The sequence below is a fragment of the Coregonus clupeaformis genome, chromosome 7, assembly GCF_020615455.1.
Source record: "Coregonus clupeaformis isolate EN_2021a chromosome 7, ASM2061545v1, whole genome shotgun sequence".
In the NCBI taxonomy this organism is placed as follows: Eukaryota; Metazoa; Chordata; class Actinopteri; order Salmoniformes; family Salmonidae; genus Coregonus; species Coregonus clupeaformis.
The window spans coordinates 74,901,992-74,921,088 of record NC_059198.1 but is presented as its reverse complement, the minus strand read 5'-3'; the positions used below and the strand labels follow the sequence as shown (position 1 = coordinate 74,921,088).

General features: G+C 46.4%; 1 protein-coding gene across 1 annotated transcript in view; it reads right to left on the bottom strand.

Moving 5' to 3' along the window:
- The window catches only part of LOC121569322 (contactin-associated protein-like 2), a 345,749-nt gene that overhangs the window by 35,806 nt on the left and 290,846 nt on the right, over positions 1 to 19,097 (bottom strand). The window contains exons 26-28 of the mRNA XM_045221575.1: positions 16,825 to 17,055; positions 10,742 to 10,875; positions 10,397 to 10,490 (exon numbers count right to left, since the gene is read on the bottom strand). Coding sequence (XP_045077510.1) covers positions 10,397 to 10,490; positions 10,742 to 10,875; positions 16,825 to 17,055 — 459 coding nt within the window. The remainder of the gene's footprint in view (positions 1 to 10,396; positions 10,491 to 10,741; positions 10,876 to 16,824; positions 17,056 to 19,097) is intronic.

The following is a 19,097-nucleotide window of genomic DNA, read 5'->3' as shown; positions in this document are numbered from 1 at the left end:
CTGTAGAGAGTAGGGAGCTCTGAGTGTTTTGGATGGCCTGTAGAGAGTAGAGAGCTTTGGCTGTTTTGGACTGGCCTGTAGAGAGTAGAGAGCTCTGAGTGTTTTGGACTGGCCTGTAGAGAGTAGGGAGCTCTGAGTGTTTTGGACTGGCATGTAGAGAGTAGAGAGCTGTAGGGAGCTCTGAGTGTTTTGGACTGGCCTGTAGAGAGTAGAGAGCTCTGGGTGTTTTGGACTGGCCTGCAGAGAGTAGAGAGCTCTGAATGTTTTGGACTGGCCTGTATAGAGCTCTGAGTGTTTTGGACTGGCCTGTAGAGAGCTCTGAGTGTTTTGGACTGGCCTGTAGAGAGTAGGGAGCTGTAGGGAGCTCTGAGTGTTTTGGACTGGCCTGTAGAGAGTAGGGAGCTGTAGGGAGCTCTGAGTGTTTTGGACTGGCCTGTAGAGAGTAGGGAGCTCTGAGTGTTTTGGACTGGCCTATAGAGAGTAGGGAGCTGTAGGGAGCTCTGAGTGTTTTGGACTGGCCTGTAGAGAATAGAGAGCTCTGAGTGTTTTGGACTGGCCTGTAGAGAGTAGAGAGCTCTGAGTGTTTTGGACTGGCCTGCAGAGAGTAGAGAGCTCTGAATGTTTTGGACTGGCCTGTAGAGAGTAGGGAGCTCTGAGTGTTTTGGACTGGCCTGCAGAGAGTAGAGAGCTCTGAATGTTTTGGACTGGCCTGTAGAGAGCTCTGAGTGTTTTGGACTGTAGAGAGCTGTAGAGAGTTATGAGTGTTTTGGACTGGCTTGTAGAGAGTAGAAAGCTCAGAGTGTTTTGAAACGCAATAAACAGATAACATGTATTGTGATTATAGTCTCTCCCTCCTCCTGTCTCTTCCCACTCTCTCTCCTGTCTCTCCCTCTCTCTTATTCCTCTCCTCCTCCTCAGGCTTCAAAGAAAGGAGGAGGTTCAAATGCAGCAGTTACACAGAGGAGGAGAAAATGCGGCAGAAAAACGGCAGACTGCAGACAAACAACCTCAAACACACACAATATTGAATAATAATATACATGTCACTTTTCTGTGTGTGTGTACTGACAGATTATGGAGCCTTTCATCATCTGTCCTACAATGCAGTGCAAGGGTGGAGAAACGCCCTGAATTTGATAGCCCTGTCAGAGGACCAGCCTGTGTTATATCAGTATCTTATTCGTATTCAAGTCCACATATTCAAGTCTGAGTATGTGTTCAGCAATATAGCAGAGAGAGAGAGAGAAAGGGGGAGAGAGAGAGAGGGGGAGAGAGAGATAGAGGGCGTGCGAGAGAGAGAGAGAAAGAGCGAGAGAGTGAGAGGGGGGAGAGAGGGGGAGAGAGCGGGAGAGAGACAGAGACAGAGACAGAGACAGAGAGAGAGAGAGAGAGAGAGACAGAGACAGAGACAGAGACAGAGACAGAGACAGAGACAGAGACAGAGACAGAGACAGAGACAGAGACAGAGATCTTTATCAAATAGAAAACATCACCAACCACAGGATAGAGACATTCGGCAACAATATTGTGACACATTGAAAGAATACAAACAAAACCTAAGATGGAAGAAACGGAAGCATTTTGAGAACACTCTGAAAGAGATTGAAGACTCCATTGATGGAAACCAGTTCTGGGAGAAATGGAATGGTCTAAGTGGAAAACAAAGGAATAACCTAGCCATTCAAAATGGCAACATTTGGAAAGATCCTTTTGAAAGTCTCTGGAATAATACCATCAGAAGACTTTAAACCAAAACAATATGCAAGAAAACCTCAGCTCCCTAGAACACACAATTAAAAACAACCAGAACCCAATTGACTACCAAATTACACAGGCTGAACTTTTGAAGAAAATACAAAGCCTTAAACCTGGAGAGGCATGTGGCCCTGACAGAATCAGGAATGAAATGCTTAAACACAGTCCTCCTGAGCTGCAGGATGCCTTATTAAAACTATTCCACCTGGTTTTGGAGAGCGGCTGCTTTCCAGATATTTGGAACCAGGGGCTCATAACCCCCTTATATAAAAAGGTGACAAATTAGACCCTAATAACTATAGGGGAATATGTGTCACCAGTAACATGGGGAAACTGTTCTGCTGTATTCTCAATGACCTTTCTCACACAACATAACGCTCTAAGCAAAAAACAAATTGGTTTTCTACCCAAACACAGAACAACTGACCACATACACACATTACTCACACTAATAAACCAGCATGTTCATCAGAAAAGCAGAGGAAAAGTATTTGCATGTCTTGTTGATTTGAAGAATGCTTTTGATTCCATATGGCATGATGGATTATATTACAAAACCCTCCAAAGCGGCATCGTGGGTAAAGTATACGACATCATTAAATATATTTACACGAACAACACATGTAGTATTAAACTGAACAATAAAATATGTTTCTTTGCACAAGGGCGAGGGGTGAGACAAGGGTGCAGTTTAAGTCCAACCCTGTTCAACGTCTACATCAACGAACTAGCAGTGTTGTTGGACTGATCTGCAGCCCCTGGTCAGATTCCTGCTCTACGCAGATGACCTTGTCCTACTGTCACCAACAGAGCAAGGTCGACAGGAACAACTTAACATTCTTTGGGAATACAGCATCAACTGGGCAATCAACATCAGCTTTCAGAAAACCAGTCAACTTACCTGGTAAAATAAGGGTAAAATAAAATAAATAAATACACTTTCCAGAAAAAGGCCAGGAATCAGAGCAGCAGACCCTCCTTCAAATTGAACATACCCAATGGTACAACTACCTGGGTCTGGCAGTGAATGCACTACAACAAAAAGCCCGCAAAGCATTTTACTTCATAAAAAGATTCTCAAAAATAAATATTCCTATCCAAATCTGGTGCAAGATGTTCAACAGTGTAATACCAATTGCACTATATGTAAGTGAGGTTTGGGGTCCAACCTGTAATTATGATTTTAAGCATTGGGAGAAAAACCCAATATAAAATTCTGCAGATATGCCTATATCATAAATATCCAAAAGAAAGTTCCAAATAATGCACGCAAAGCGGAACTCGGAAGATTCCCTTGAATTGTAAATATAAAGAAAAGGACACAGACATTTTGGCACCATTTGAAACTAAGCCCCAAAACATCCTTACAATTCAAAGCACTGGAAACCCAAGAGTTGAACCCTGAAAAGAGTCCCATATGTCAGCTGTTAAAAACACTAAACAACCCTATTATCCAAACACACAGGAAAATCTATCAAATTGTTACAGAAATTAAAACCTCCTATTTTACAAATTGAAAAATAAACAAAAACACAGAATAAACTAAATTGCTATTTGGCCACTTTAAAAGAGAATACAAATTGGTAGAATATCTCTACTCTGTCAGAGATACAAAACAGAGACATATCCTGACCAGATACAGGCTCAGCGACCACCAATTCATTGGCTATAGAAAAAGGGAGGCACCAAAAGAAATGGCTACCCAAAGAGGAGCGTCTATGTGGTCACTGCACGATAGGAGGGGTAGAGACAGAGATGCACTTTTTCCTCTACTGTGAGAAATACTCCCAAATAAGATAACCATTTTAAAGAAAATATCTAAATCAATTCCCAACTTCTGGGCATTTACTAATGACATAAAGCTGGGAATTATTCTGGGTGAGGGAGAAACCGCAAATATTACTGCCAGATATGTATATGATTGCCATATCCTGAGGGACAACCCATGACCATTGTTTTGATTTAATTAATCTCTACTGGAGATTCCACAACACAATAGCAGCAGTGTTGTACCTGAATACATGACTATATGGACTATTATTATTAGTACTGAAATGAACTGGATCATTATCCTCATTGGATTGTACTCTATTTACTGAAATGCTTAACCACTATACTGCTTTGGCAATATCTACAAATTCTATTTCATGCCAATAAAGCAATCTGAATTTGAATTTGAGAGAGAGAGAGAAGGGGGAGCGAGTGAGGGGGAGAGAGAGAGAGAGAGAGAGAGAGAGAGAGAGAAAGAGAGGGAGGGAGAAAGAGAGAGAGGGAGAGAGAGAGAGAGAGAGAGAGAGAGGGGGGGGAGAGAGAGAGAGAGGAATTGAATACTAATACAGACTGGTCCACTAACAGACTGTTCCACTAATAGACTGGTCCACTAATGGGCTGGTCCACTAACAGACTGTTCCACTAATAGACTGGTCCACTAACAGACTGTTCCACTAATAGACTGGTCCACTAATAGACTGGTCCACTAATAGACTGGTCCACTAACAGACTGGTCCACTAACAGACTGGTCCACTAATAGACTGGTCCACTAACAGACTGTTCCACTAATAGACTGGTCCACTAATAGACTGGTCCACTAATAGACTGATCCACTAACAGACTGGTCCACTAACAGACTGGTCCACTAATAGACTGGTCCACTAACAGACTGGTCCACTAATAGACTGGTCCACTAATGGGCTGGTCCACTAACAGACTGGTCCACTAACAGACTTGGCATAACATACAAACAAGACAGACAGACAGACAGACAGGAGTTGGCTGAGGCACAAAAAGATGGAACCATGCTAATCATACTCTGACAATCCGACACAAACATGAGTGGGCTTGTTCATAACAACCCTCCATGCTCTATAGCTCCCTCTGCCTGACCTGTAAATCCTGTTATGGCTGAATGTAGATTACTGTTCTATCTCAGTCATGACACCAGCAGAATGCATTCGATATATACATCATACACACCAGCTGGTTGGTCTCTTTGTCTGTCTGTCACACAGGTGTCCAATGAGAGCTGACTTACAATTTAGTGGGTGGGACTGAGAATACAAGAGGTGACAGGAGCTGTTATTGGGTGAGAAACAGGATGATGGGGGGAGAGGAGGAGAATAGGGGGACGGGGAGATTGGTTGAGGGTGAGGAGAAGGAGGAGTAGAGGGAGGAGAAAGAGGGAGAGAAGTAGGAGAGGTGGAGAGAAAGGGGGTGAGAGGGGCAGTGAGAGGGGAGAAGGGGTAATGAGAGAAGCACTTAAATGGAGGGGTGGCTAGAGGAGAGAAAGGGTGAAAGGATCAAAACAGGGTTACCATGGCAACAAATGATAGCTTATGGCAAAACTAGAGAGAGTGAGAAAAAGAAGGATGAGAGGGAGAGAGAGAGAGAGACTAAAAGGAGGAGGGGTAATAATGAGAAAGAAAATATATATCCACCGTCTATGGACACAACACAGCAACAAAGAGAGCAGAGAGATGCTACTAAAACACAATGATCAGGGACAGAGAGAAACAGAGAGAAGGGGAAATAGAGGAGAGAGAGATGGATGAATGTACTGTCTAGGAGGTAACTGCACCTGTCCTTGCAATGCCCTCCTACTGCAGTCTACCTGCCCACCCACACACACACACACACACACAACGTACCCCTGGGAACACGCACGCACGCACCACGTTCGCACACAGATGACACACACAACATATTCAATGCAGGAAGCCTACCTGCTGTCACACACACCATCCTTATAAAAAACATTGTCACACATTGCCAGTGTAAGGCATACAAAACACCCACCACTACAGAGCTGAACAGAGGATGCTAACCCAGCCATGCACTCACTATATAAACAATACCAACGACTAGACTAATAAAATAAGATGAAATAACACATTTAAATCAATTAGGGTTTTAGATTACATTAATTCAATCAAATAAAAGCATCATTGTTCTTTCTCTCACGGACACACTTCAATGTTATTTATCTTGTAGATGAAGGTAATATTACCGTCTGACTTCTGGTCAGTGTTTCTTTGTAGACCTGTTTTCTTTCTCCTTTTCTCTACCTCTCTCACTGCTGCAGTCGAGTGCCTCTGCTAGCCCTGCTCCTCAGATATACTCTCTCTCTCTCTCTCTCTCTCTCTCTCTCTCTCTCTCTCTCTCTCTGCAGTGTCTCTGTCGTTCTATCGCTGTGCAGTGCAGTGCAGTCCCACCCCCACTCACACACAGAGCCTGGGGAAAGACCGGGGACTGGATTCCCTCTTACACGTGAAAACCTTGAGACTGGAGTACTGCAGATCAGGAATACATATTGTACTAGCCAAAGCTACGAGACAGTCAATAGGCAGAAAACAGGCAATGACCTCACACACACATTTATGCCCCCCCACACACACACACAGAGACTTAGAGAGACCAGAATGACATATAAAACATATCTATCAGTGTTAGAGGACACTTAGAGAGATTACAGACTACAGATTCACCATCCATTATCAAAATAATTAACTTTAAGGAAATGTTTTAGGCACAGTCTGCATCCAAAGATAATAAACAACATATCTATTTTAAAATCAGACAGTGCATAAGTGGTCTACAAAAGATAACCACACATTAGGAGGGAAATAGACCTTCAATAAAAGGTTTGGACACATACAAACATCACCTGTGAGAGGAGCAAAACAGTGAGCAGACATTTTGGTCAGTCGATTCAAATGTTGTCCTTTACAAGGTGCTTTTCTCTAAATCAACTCACAGTTGATACAGATCTAGGATCTTAATTTGAGCCAGTTTGCTACAGCAGGAAATTAATCCTGTAGCAATAGGAAATTGGAATTATTCAGTGGATTATAATTAATGGACATTTTTGTAGGGGTTGATACATTTTTCGGGAAAAATGAGAAACTTCAGAAGCCTTTTTAAACCTCAAATACACTACAAGGTTAACATTTCCTGCATTGCAGGAAAGTTCTCCTACAGCAGGGTAATCAAATGAACATCCTACATCTGTACACACAGGAATTAAACCCACAGCCCTGATGAAGTTGAACACACCAAGCAGACTTGTTTTAGACAACAAGCCAAGCTTGCTCTGAATAATCTCATAATTACACTTAGATTAGGAAGAACAGAGAGAGACTGGATTCTGCCTGTGTGGCTTGACGAGACTGAACATGAAGACTTGTATTCTGACATCTGCAATTGTTCCTAAATATTGATAGTCAGTGGTTACCACACCTGATCTCCATCATTACCACACCTGCTCTCCATCATTACCACACCTGCTCTCCATCACTACACACACCTGCTTTCCATCACTACACACACCTGCTTTCCATCACTACACACATCTGCTCTCCATCGTTACACACATCTGCTCTCCATCATTACCACACCTGCTCTCCATCATTACCACACCTGCTCTCCATCATTACCACACCTGCTCTCCATCATTACCACACCTGCTCTCCATCATTACCACACCTGCTCTCCATCATTACCACACCTGCTCTCCATCATTACCACACCTGCTCTCCATCATTACCACACCTACTCCCCATCATTACCACACCTGCTCTCCATCATTACCACACCTGCTCTCCATCATTACCACACCTGCTCTCCATCATTACCACACCTGCTCTCCATCATTACCACACCTACTCCCCATCATTACCACACCTACTCCCCATCATTACCACACCTACTCCCCATCATTACCACACCTACTCCCCATCACTACACACACCTGCTCTCCATCATTACCACACCTACTCCCCATCATTACCACACCTGCTCTCCATCATTACCACACCTGGACTTCATCATTCCCTTGATTACTTCCCATTTATTTAGCCCTCAGTAACCTCAGTCTTCAGGCAGTATTGGTTTTGTTCACGTTCAGTACACGCACCTCCTGTTTTGTTTATCTGCATATTCTCATCATTAAACTCACCTTCTGCACCTGCTTCCTGACTCCTAGCGTATACGTTATTTCATTGCATTTATAGATTTGTTTTTTTACTTGACTTGACTTGAAAAAACTTGTGACTTTAATCAACTTGACTTTCTCTTTGAATGCACGACTTGGCCCGTTCTACTTGGGTCTCGACTTGAGACTCGGACCTTGTGACTTGAGACTTGCTTTTGACTCTAATAATAGTGACTTGGTCCCACCTCTGCTAGGTTTCAGACAAATGTGCTGCTTGCATCATGACGTGTTTAGCTAGCCAGCGAGAAAGATTGTGGGTGGTTCAAACCAGCGAGGCAAACATTACCTGCATAACTTTGGATTTGTTATCATGGTCTTGACATTGACAGCGTTGAGGTATTCAGTACATTTTCTAATAAATAACATGGCTTGTGAACTTAATTGCAGTTTCAGATTAATTTTGAAATTCATGTCAGCCTGAACCAGTATCTGGGCTTGAGGAGACGATTAATATGACGATATCTCCTCTGATGCCCAGGACCCTTCAATTCAAAGTCCCATTAGCCAGCTCTGCAAACGCTATAATGTCATTGTCAAAATACCTTCGGTACTCACCAAAATATGGAGTTTTGCAGAGCAACTATCGTCATTACTGCAGTAATGCACCTCCAATAGAATCACTCATTACTGCCACGCACCGGTCGGCTGAAAGATCATTGATTCTTTTTTTTTTTTGTTGACCTTTTTTGGAAGTACATTCTGTGCATAGCGGTTGATGGAGACTGCGAGGGAACTTTACTGAGCTTGAGAAGGAAGTCAATAAAGCAATGGCGAATTTGTGTGATGCTGAGCTAAAGCGGACGCAGCAGTATGCAGTGGATGTGACTCTGGATTCTGATACAGAATTTCCAAACCTCATCCTTTCTGAGGATAGGAAACAAGTGAGATGTGGAGACACAAAACAAGATCTCACTGACAAACCAAAGGGATTGAGTTTCTCTGTCCTGGGATAGGAGAGCTTCTCCTATGGTAGATTCTACTATGAGGAGCAGGTGGATGGGAAAGATATGGTGGTGGCTCGGCGTGGCCAGCATGTCCATCGACAGGACGGAGAGTTTAAACCTGTGCTCTGAGGATGGACTGGACTGTGTGGCTGAATGGTGAGAAGTCAGCAGTTACTACCCTGTCCTCCTCTCCCTAAGAGAGAAGCCCTAGAAGGTTGGGTGTTTGTGGATTGCGAGAAGGGTCAGGTCTCCTTCTATGACGTAGAGGCCAGGTCTCATACCTACTCCTTCACTGAGAAACTATATCCATACTTAAACCCCTACCTTACAAAAATGAATTTGTTGCGGCAAACTTCCCACAAGTTTGTGGCAAATTTGCTGCAAACTAAATAGTGTGTTACAAAATGTTCCCAGAAGTTTGCAAATGTTTGCCACTAGTGGTGAATCTGCAGCAAACCTTTGGCAAGAATAATATTTATTTCCACTAGTGGCAGATGGACACCTGAATTTGCTGTTTGCCAGAAGCCTCCTTTGTATCGGTAAGGGCTATCTTAGAGGTGAAACTCAGCCTCACTGGTCATCTCCCCTGTCACCTACACACACAAACAAGTTGTGACTAAAATGTCAAACACTCAGCTCATTACTTGATTAGTTTGCAACAGATCATGATTGTTGGGTTTGCATATCAAACTGTACACAGCATAATCACTAATCTCCCATGGACAAAGGTTTTGAAAGTTCCCTCTGCAAGTATCGAGAGCAAGAATATGCTGGTTCTGAGTGGTGTGTCAGAATGTTGGTCAGAACTAAACTGCAAAGAGACCCATGTCTACTTTGGCATTTGAACATGTTCTTCTGTATATTGCATATCATTTTCAGTTCAACTTTTGTTGATGTTGTTGTTGTTGTTGCCTAAAATCCATTTGGAAATAAATCCAGATTGTGAAATGCATAATTGTGTATGAATTATGTTTTGGAAATACGAACTGGTAGAGATGGTGAGTTTGGCCTCTGTTGTGCCCTTCAGTCTTAAAATGGCAGCTCTGCAGTGCCAGGTGGGGTTACGTTGGTGTGTGTGTGTATGAGCGTGTGGGACAAGGAAAGGGGCATTATTCCCTGTGGTATTAGTCTGCTGTACATCGATCAATGGTTCTTGCTGGGAAGTGAACTCAGACATTCCTTCTACCTCACTGACTGCCACCAGCCCAGAACAGAGCAGGACAACCAGGAGTCATGGAAACCAGGAGTCATGGAAACCAGGTGTCATGGAAAACCAGGAGTCATGGAAACCAAAGCAGTGACCAGGAGTAAGGAATACTATACTACACTAAAGTCTTGCTCAGGAGGGCACAACATTGTGAATTTGCAGATAGAAATACCTTGCATAGAGCTGATATGAATCCCTATTATTCTACAGAGCAGCATGTCTGTTCTATATAATATATTTATATCTGAAGCAAAACATATCTATTGAACATGTTACAGAAACCAAACCAGACTAAAATGTGAGAAAAATCTGTCTGGCAACAATACACCTCTTTCATGACTGTGTCCTGGTGAAATACTGTCTTCTAGTTCCCTCTAGTGGACCCACAGAGTCACTACAAAACGTCTGTCCAGCGCTTGCTGCTGGTCTCTGAATAGGCCTATATTCTCTGCCAGGGCCAAGCAGACCTCTGTCAAATAAACGTTTGAGATGCCTGTACTCACCAAATACTTTCCCCAGGAATAATGTCTTGACCAGGTTGAACTGTGTGTCTGATGCCTCTGGGAGAGAGTAGCTGACAGGGGGGTAGTGGTCCAACTGGAGAGGGGGAGAGGATGAGGGAGAGAGAGGAGATCATTTCCATAGTCAATCATCAACATCATCGTGTTCATTGATCTTTGTACAAACATCATGCCATTGTCAATTCCTCAAGTCCTGAGACAATTACAGAGGCTTTCATCTCCCTCTTGTGGTTAGAAATGTACACATCTGAAGTCATTATCGACTATGCTTGGACAGTGGAGAGAAGGTTTGTGTGTGTGTGTGTGTCTGTGTGTGTGTGTGCATACCTGTATGGTGATAGTTCTGTTGGTTCTGGACATGTTGATAGTATGTGGCTGTCCGTTGGCTAGGTTACGCTGGTCCACGTCTATGGTGAACGGCTCCTTGAGACCGCCCAGGTTATACCGCACCTGGAGAGTTCCTACACACAAACAAATGCACACACACGCACACACACACACACAAACCGAGAGAACTTAGACTTAGATACTGCATCTGCAACATACCTGAGAAACAAAGAGAGGCAGAGCCCAAGTGTGTCTATACGTGTGTGTGTCTATACGTGTGTGTGTGTTTATACGTGTGTGTGTGTGTTTATACGTGTGTGTGTGTTTATACGTGTGTGTATTGTAAAGTGGTTATCCCACTGGCTATAGGGTGAATGCACCTAATTGTAAGTCGCTCTGGATAAGAGCGTCTGCTAAATGACGTAAATGTAAATGTAAATGTGTGTGTGTTTATACGTGTGTGTGTGTTTATACGTGTGTGTGTGTGTGTGTTTATACGTGTGTGTGTGTGTTTATACGTGTGTGTGTGTGTTTATACGTGTGTGTGTGTGTGTTTATACGTGTGTGTGTTTATACGTGTATATGTGTGTGTCTATACGTGTGTGTGTGTTTATACGTGTGTGTTTATACGTGTGTGTGTGTTTATACGTGTGTGTGTGTGTTTATACGTGTGTGTGTGTGTTTATACGTGTGTGTGTGTGTTTATACGTGTGTGTGTGTGTTTATACGTGTGTGTGTGTGTGTGTTTATACGTGTGTGTGTGTTTATACGTGTGTGTGTGTGTGTGTGTTTATACGTGTGTGTGTGTTTATACGTGTGTGTGTGTGTTTATACGTGTGTGTGTGTGTGTGTTTATACGTGTGTGTGTGTTTATACGTGTTGTGATGCCACGAGAGGCTACAGCTTCCAGCGGGGTTGCCCAAGTAGTGCAAGGAGACCAGGTTCAACCAAAACAAGGATTTTATTAAAGGTCTTCGGCAACTAACGAAATAATAACACCATTCTGTCTCTTTCCGAGCCCAACCTCGAGACCGTGTCTCTTCTCTTCCTCCAAACTTCAGCCCATCAGCCCCCTTATTGGTTTCAGCTGCGTGGGAAGATTGGCCACAGAGGGTTGGAGTTCCCGACCATACCAGCAGATGGAGCCATAGCTGTCTGGGTTTGCAGCCATCTCAGGGGGGATGTAACGTCCCTCCAGGACACAGCCTCTCGTGACATCACACATCCCCCTCCTCGGGACCGACGTCCTCGTCGGGGTAAAGGCAGCGAAGAAGGCATCACGCCGGGAGAGGGCGTCCGCATTTCCGTGGTGCTTGCCAGCCCTGTGGACAACAGAAAAGTTAAACGGTTGCAAGCTCAAAAACCATCTGGTTACTCTACTGTTTGATTCCTTGTTCTTGGCCATCCACTGCAGAGGGGCGTGATCAGATACCACCATGAAACGTCGGCCCAGGAGATAGAACCGAGAGGGACTCCAGGGCCCAGACTACAGCCAGACATTCCTTCTCCACCGTTGAATAGTTCTTCTCTCTTGGAAGTAACTTCCTGCTTAGGTAGAGAATGGGATGTTCTTCCCCGTCATGTGCCTGGGTGAGGACAGCACCCAGACCCACCTCCGAAGCATCCGCTTGGACAATGAATTCCTTCTTGAAGTCTGGTGCCACCAGGATCGGACTGGAGCAGAGTGCTCGCTTCAGGTTGAGGAAAGCCGCCTCCGCCGCAGGGTTCCACTTCACCATTCGTGAGTGGCGTTTGGTCGTCAGCTCCGTCCAACGGTGCCGCTATGGTAGCAAAATCTGCAATAAAGCGTCTATAGTAGCCAGCGAGGCCCAAAAATGACCTTACTTGCTTCTTGTTGATGGGCTGCGGCCAGTCCTGTATGGCCCGCAGTTTGGCTTCCTGTGGCTTGACCAACCCCGCCCAATGGTGTACCCCAGGTAGTTTGTCTCACTGAAGGCCACCTTGCACTTCTTCGGGTTTGCCGTGAGCCCTGCTTCCCTGAGCGAATCCAGCACCGCTTGTACCCGGGGTAGGTGGCTGGCCCAATCCTGACTTTGTATAACCACATCATCCAAATAAGCCGCTCATGCCTCTTGTGGGGGCGCAAGGACTCGATCCATCAGGCGTTGGAACGTGGCAGGTGCCCCGTGGAGACCAAACGGAAGTCGGGTATACTGGTAGAGCCCCTCCGGGGGTGGCAAAGGCTGTCTTCTCCTTAGACGCCGGGGTCAAGGGCACCTGCCAGTAGCCTTTTGTGAGATCAAGAGTGGTTAGGAAACGAGCATGCCCCAAGGAGTCTATTAAATCATCGACACGAGGCATTGGGTATGCATCAAATTCAGACACTTCATTCAACTTTCGATAGTCATTACAAAATCGTACTGAACCGTCTGGCTTGGGAACTAGTACGATGGGACTTGCCCAGGCACTGTGGGACTCTTCGATTACTCCCAACTCCCGCATCTTCCTTACCTCCTTCTGTATAACCACTTTACGAGCCTCTGGCACGCGGTACGGGCGCTGGTTTACCGTTCGGCCAGGCATGGTGCGGATCTCATGTTGGACCACCTCTGTGTGCCCGGGAAGGGAGGAGAAGACATCCTGGTTCTGCTCCACGAGTTCCAGGGCCATCTGTCGTTGATGTGGGGACAGATTTGGACCCAGCTGAACCTCTTCTCGCGCCGGTTCCTGGGTCTCTGTGGGGGTAGAGAGCTAAACAGCGCCTCTCTGGCGTGCCACTTCTTTAAAAGGTTAACATGATAAATCTGCTCAGTTTTCCTTTTATCTGGTTGCCTCACCTTGTAGTTTACTTCTCCCATGCGTTCAATGACCTCATATGGTCCTTGCCAGGTTGCCAGAATTTGCACTCAACGGTTGGCACCAGGACCAGCACTCTGTCCCCCCGGCTTAAACTCCCTGGGCTGAGCAGATCTGTTGTAGGAGGCTTGCTGTTGCCGCTGACTGGCCTCCATGTGTTCCCGCATCATGGGATAGATGGCCTTCATTCTCTCCCTCATAGCCCCTACATGGTCGATCAGTGTCCGCTGTTGGCATGGCTGCTCCTCCCAGGCCTCCTTGGCGATGTCGAGCAGTCCTCTGGGTCTGTAGGAAAGCAAGAGCTCAAAGGGTGAAAAACCAGTAGAAGACTGGAGGTACCTCTCTCACCGCAAATAATATGTATGGTAACAGCTGATCCCAGTTGCGCCCATCTTCCCCTACCGCTTTCCGCAGCATGGATTTTAGTGTTTTGTTAAAACGTTCGACTAGGCCATCCGTCTGGGGGTGGTAGACCGAGGTTCTCAGCTGTTTGATTTTCAGTAAAGCACAGAGTTCTTTCATCACCCTGGACATGAATGGAGTCCCTTGGTCCGTCAATATCTCTTTTGGGATTCCCAGACTAGTTGAGAGACGGAACAGCTCCTTGGCGATTTGTCTGGATGTAGCCTTCCTCAGCGGAATGGCCTCCGGGTACCGGGACGCATAGTCCAGAATGACCAGAATGTATTGATGTCCCCTGGCACTTTTCGGTAAGGGCCCGACTATGTCTAATCCAATCCTCTCAAAAGGAGTTTCGATAATGGGCAAGGGAATGAGCGGGTTTCTATATGTGGGCTTTGGCGCAACCTGCTGACACTCAGGGCAACTACGGCAGTAGTTCTCTATCTCTTTGTGTACTCCTGGCCAAAAGAAACGTTGCATGATTCTTTCCTTAGTCTTCTCTACCCCCAAGTGGGCTCCTAGCGGGTGTGTGTGGGCTAGGTTGAGTACTGTGGCCCGATAGGGCTGTGGCACGAGGAGCTGTTCATGCACTTCCTCATTTTTCTTGACTATCTGATATACTAACCCCCGGTTTACTGCGAAATGGGGGTAAGTAGGGGTTGTCTTATCACCTAACACTACACCTTCTAATACCTGCACATTTCTTAAGGCATTTGCAAGAGTAGGATCTTGTAATTGAGCCGTACCATACTGGCCTGTGAGAGGGGGAAGCTCTTGGGTGCCTGGGACGTCTTCTTCACTGGAGAACGGAGCACTTTCCTGGGCTGCGTTCTCTTCTCCCGTATCCGGACCCGTCTCGGTGTCGGTCTGGGCACCTGCCATCCCTATCAGAGCCCGGGGCGGGAGTGAGTAACTCGGAGGATTGCACCGGAGCCTTCCCAGGATGAGTCTTGCCTCTCCGTTTCCGAGGTACTCGGGTTATCCTCTCCTGAGACTCTCTCCAGAGTGGGTAAAAGGCTGGGCAGTCTCGTCCAATTAGGACAGGGACGGGGAGGGAATCAACCACCCCCGCCGTCGTGTGTATGGTTCCCCGTGTGCTGGTCATTGTAAGTTCAGTAATGGGGTATTCTCTGGTGTCCCCATGGACACAGGAAACTGGGAGGACTTTCCCCGGGGTCAGACACGTTGGGCCCACCAAATCCTTACGCACCAGGGTGGCCCGGCTACCAGAATCCAGTAAGGCCTCCACATCATGGTGATTCACAGTTACCGGGCAGGTGGGGGTCGATCTGGGCCGCCATCTACGACCCCCCAAGAGCGAGGCAACACGGTGTGTGGGTGCTGAGCTGGAGGACTCCGCAGTGGGCATAGGTTCATCGGCTGGTTTCCCACACTGCCAGGAGATATGTCCCATCTCCCCACACCGGTAACACTGTCGAGTTTCCCCCTCCTGGTGTACTCTTCTTGGACCCGCCTGGTTTCTGGCTCCCCCTGGAGCCGGGATAAGTCCTGACGTGGCTGGGTTCGAGACCTTGGGGTCCTTTGGACGGGTTCTTCCCATTTGTGGTGGGGCCGCACTCCTGGGGTCTTTTTCGGGAAGCATTCAGCATCTCCGCTGTGGCCTGGTACTTTTCCACAGCTTCCACGGTCAGATCAGCCGTGGTCAAGGCCTGTTGACTGATGACCCGTTTTGCCTCATAAGGCAGGGGCGCGTAGGTAACGATCCACCACAACGGCCTCCACCACCGCCGCTGCTGTATTCCTCTGCGGATCCAGCCATTTCCTTGCGATTCGGACAAGTTCATGCATCTGCGCCCGAGGAGGTTGGTCTGGTTGGAAGGTCCAACTGTGAAAGCGCTGGGCCATACCAAACTTTGTGAGTCCATATCTGCTGAGGATCTCAGACTTCAGGGCATCATAGTCAGTAACCTGGTCAGGGCCCAGGTCCCGGACAGCATTCAGCGCTTCCCGGTTAGAAAGGGGGCTAACAGACCAACCCACTGGTGCTTGGGCCAGGCTTCCCTAGTGGCCGTGGCCTCAAATGCATGCAGGTATGCCTCAATGTCATCGGTAGCTCCCATCTTAGACATAAAGTCACTTGCCTTTATTGGGCGGGTATTTTGGACCACCCTCTGTCTCTGCAACTGCAATTCCTCTGCCTTCAGAAGGTTGGCTTTCTTTTGCTCCTCCAAGAGAGCCACGTTTGCTTGCATCTGGGCTTGCTGGCCAGCAACAAGGGCTTTCAATATGTCCTCCATATCAGTCGGCGGGGAGCCTACGGCCAACTTGGAAAACTGGGTGATCAAACCTTCGGTATCCTCCTCCGACATGCACTATCAACGCTTGAGCGTGCCCGTATTCTCCACCATCTGTGATGCCACGAGAGGCTACAGCTTCCAGCGGGGTTGCCCAAGTAGTGCAAGGAGACCAGGTTCAACCAAAACAAGGATTTTATTAAAGGTCTTCGGCAACTAACGAAATAATAACACCATTCTGTCTCTTTCCGAGCCCAACCTCGAGACCGTGTCTCTTCTCTTCCTCCAAACTTCAGCCCATCAGCCCCCTTATTGGTTTCAGCTGCGTGGGAAGATTGGCCACAGAGGGTTGGAGTTCCCGACCATACCAGCAGATGGAGCCATAGCTGTCTGGGTTTGCAGCCATCTCAGGGGGATGTAACGTCCCTCCAGGACACAGCCTCTCGTGACATCACAGTGTGTGTGTGTGTTTATACGTGTGTGTGTGTGTGTGTTTATACGTGTGTGTGTGTTTATACGTGTGTGTGTGTGTTTATACGTGTGTGTGTGTGTTTATACGTGTGTGTGTGTGTTTATACGTGTGTGTGTGTGTGTGTGTGTGTGTCTCACCATTCTGCCGTAGCACCAGTGCCAGGTAGTCTTGTGTCTTGGAGCTGACGTACAGCAGTATAGCCGGTGTGTTGGATGTGCTGAAGCTAAATGCTACTTCTTCTACTGTCAGATTCACTTCCTGTGGAGTCAGAGGTTGGGCCAGGAACCTTGCGTCCTGATTGGCTGCCGCTGCCTCTGACAGGAAGTTGTATCTCACCAGGGTCCCCGCCTCAAAGAAGCCCCCCACATCTGAGAGAGAGGAGAGAACACATACACACAGAAGGTCAATTGGTGGTGACTTTACCATGAAAAGCCTGCTTACGAGCCCTTCCCAACAATGCAGAGTTTAAAATAGTAACACACAAGAGGAATAAAATAAAATAAAATAAACAAGAATGGAGCTATATATCCGATGACATTGAGGAGTATACCACATCAGTTACCGGCTTCATCAATACAGTGCCTTCGGAAAGTATTCAGACCCCTTGACTTTTTCAAAATGTTGATACGCTATAGCCTTATTCTAAAATGGATTAAAAATATATATATACTCAGCAATCTACACACAATACCCCATAATGACAAAGTCAAAACAGGTTTTCAGAGATTTTTGCAAATGTCTTAAAAATAAAAAACAGAAATACCTTATTTACATAAGTATTCAGACCCTTTGCTATGAGACTTGAAATTGAGCTCAGGTGCATCCTGTTTCCATTGATCATCTGTGAGATGTTTCTACAACTTGATTGGAGTCCACCTGTGGTAAATTCAATTAATTGGACATGATTTGGAAAAGGTCCCACAGTTGACAGTGCATGTCACAGCAAAAACCAAGCCAAGAGGTCGAAGGAATTGTCCGTAGAGCTCCGAGACAGGATTGTGTCAAGGCACAGATCTGGGGAAGGGTACCAAACAATTTCTAAAGCATTGAACGTCCCCAAGAACACAGTGGCCTCCATCATTATTAAATGGAATTAGTTTGGAACCACCAAGACTCCTCCTAGAGCTGGCCGCCCGACCAAACTGAGCAATCGGGGGAGAAGGGCTTTTGGTCAGGGAGCTGACCAAGAACCCGATGGTCACTCTGACAGAGCTCTAGAGTTCCTCTGTGGAGATGGGAGAACCTTCCAGAAGGACAACCATCTCTGCAGCACTCTACCAATCAGGTATTTATGGTAGAGTGGCCAGACAGAAGCCACTCCTCAGTAAAACGCACATGACAGCCCGCTTGGAGTTTGATGAAAGGCACCTAAAGACTCTCAGACCATGAGAAACAAGATTCTCTGGTCTGATGAAACCAAGATTGAACTCTTTGACCTGAATGCCAAGCGTAACGTCTGGAGGAAACCTCGCACAATCCCTACGGTGAAGCATGGTGGTGGCAGCATCATGCTGTGGGGATGTTTTTCAGCGCCAGGGACTGTGAGACTAGTCAGGAGTGAGGCAAAGATGAACGGAGCAAAGTACAGAGAGATCCTTGATGAAAACCTGCTCCAGAGCACTCAGGACCTCAGATTGGGGGCGAAGGTTCCCCTTACAACAGGACAATGACCCTAAGCACACAGCCAAGACAACACAGGAGTGGCTTCGGGACAAGTCTCTGAATGTCCTTGAGTGGCCCAGCCAGAACCCGGACTTGAACCCGATCGAACATCTCCGGAGAGACCTGAAAATAGCTGTGCAGCAACGATCCCCATCCAACCTGACAGAGTTTGAAAGGATCTGCAGAGAAGAATGGGAGAAACTCCCCAAATACAGGTGTGCCAAGCTTGTAGCGTCATACCCAAGAAGACTCGAAGGCTGTAGTCACTGCCAAAGGTGCTTCAACAAAGTACTGAGTAAAGGGTCTGAATACTTATGTAAATGTGATATTTCAGTTGTTGTTTTATATTATAGATTAACAAAAATTTCTAAAAACCTATTTTTGCTTTGTCATTATGGGGTATTGTATGTAAATTGATGAGGGAAAAAGGGGTCGTAATACTTTCCGAAGGCACTGTAAGTGCATCGACGACGTCGTCCCCACAATGACCGTACGTACATATCCCAACCAGAAGCCATGGATTACAGAAAACATCCGCACTAAGCTAAAGGCTAGAGCTGCCGCTTTCAAGGAGTTGGACACTAATATAACGTTTATAAGAAAACCCGCCACGCCCTCCGACGAACCATCAAACAGGCAAAGCATCAATACAGGACCAAGATCTAATCCTACTACAACGGCTCGTCGGATGTGGCAGGGCTTGCAAACTATCACGGATTACAAAGGGATACCCAGCCGCGAGCTGTCC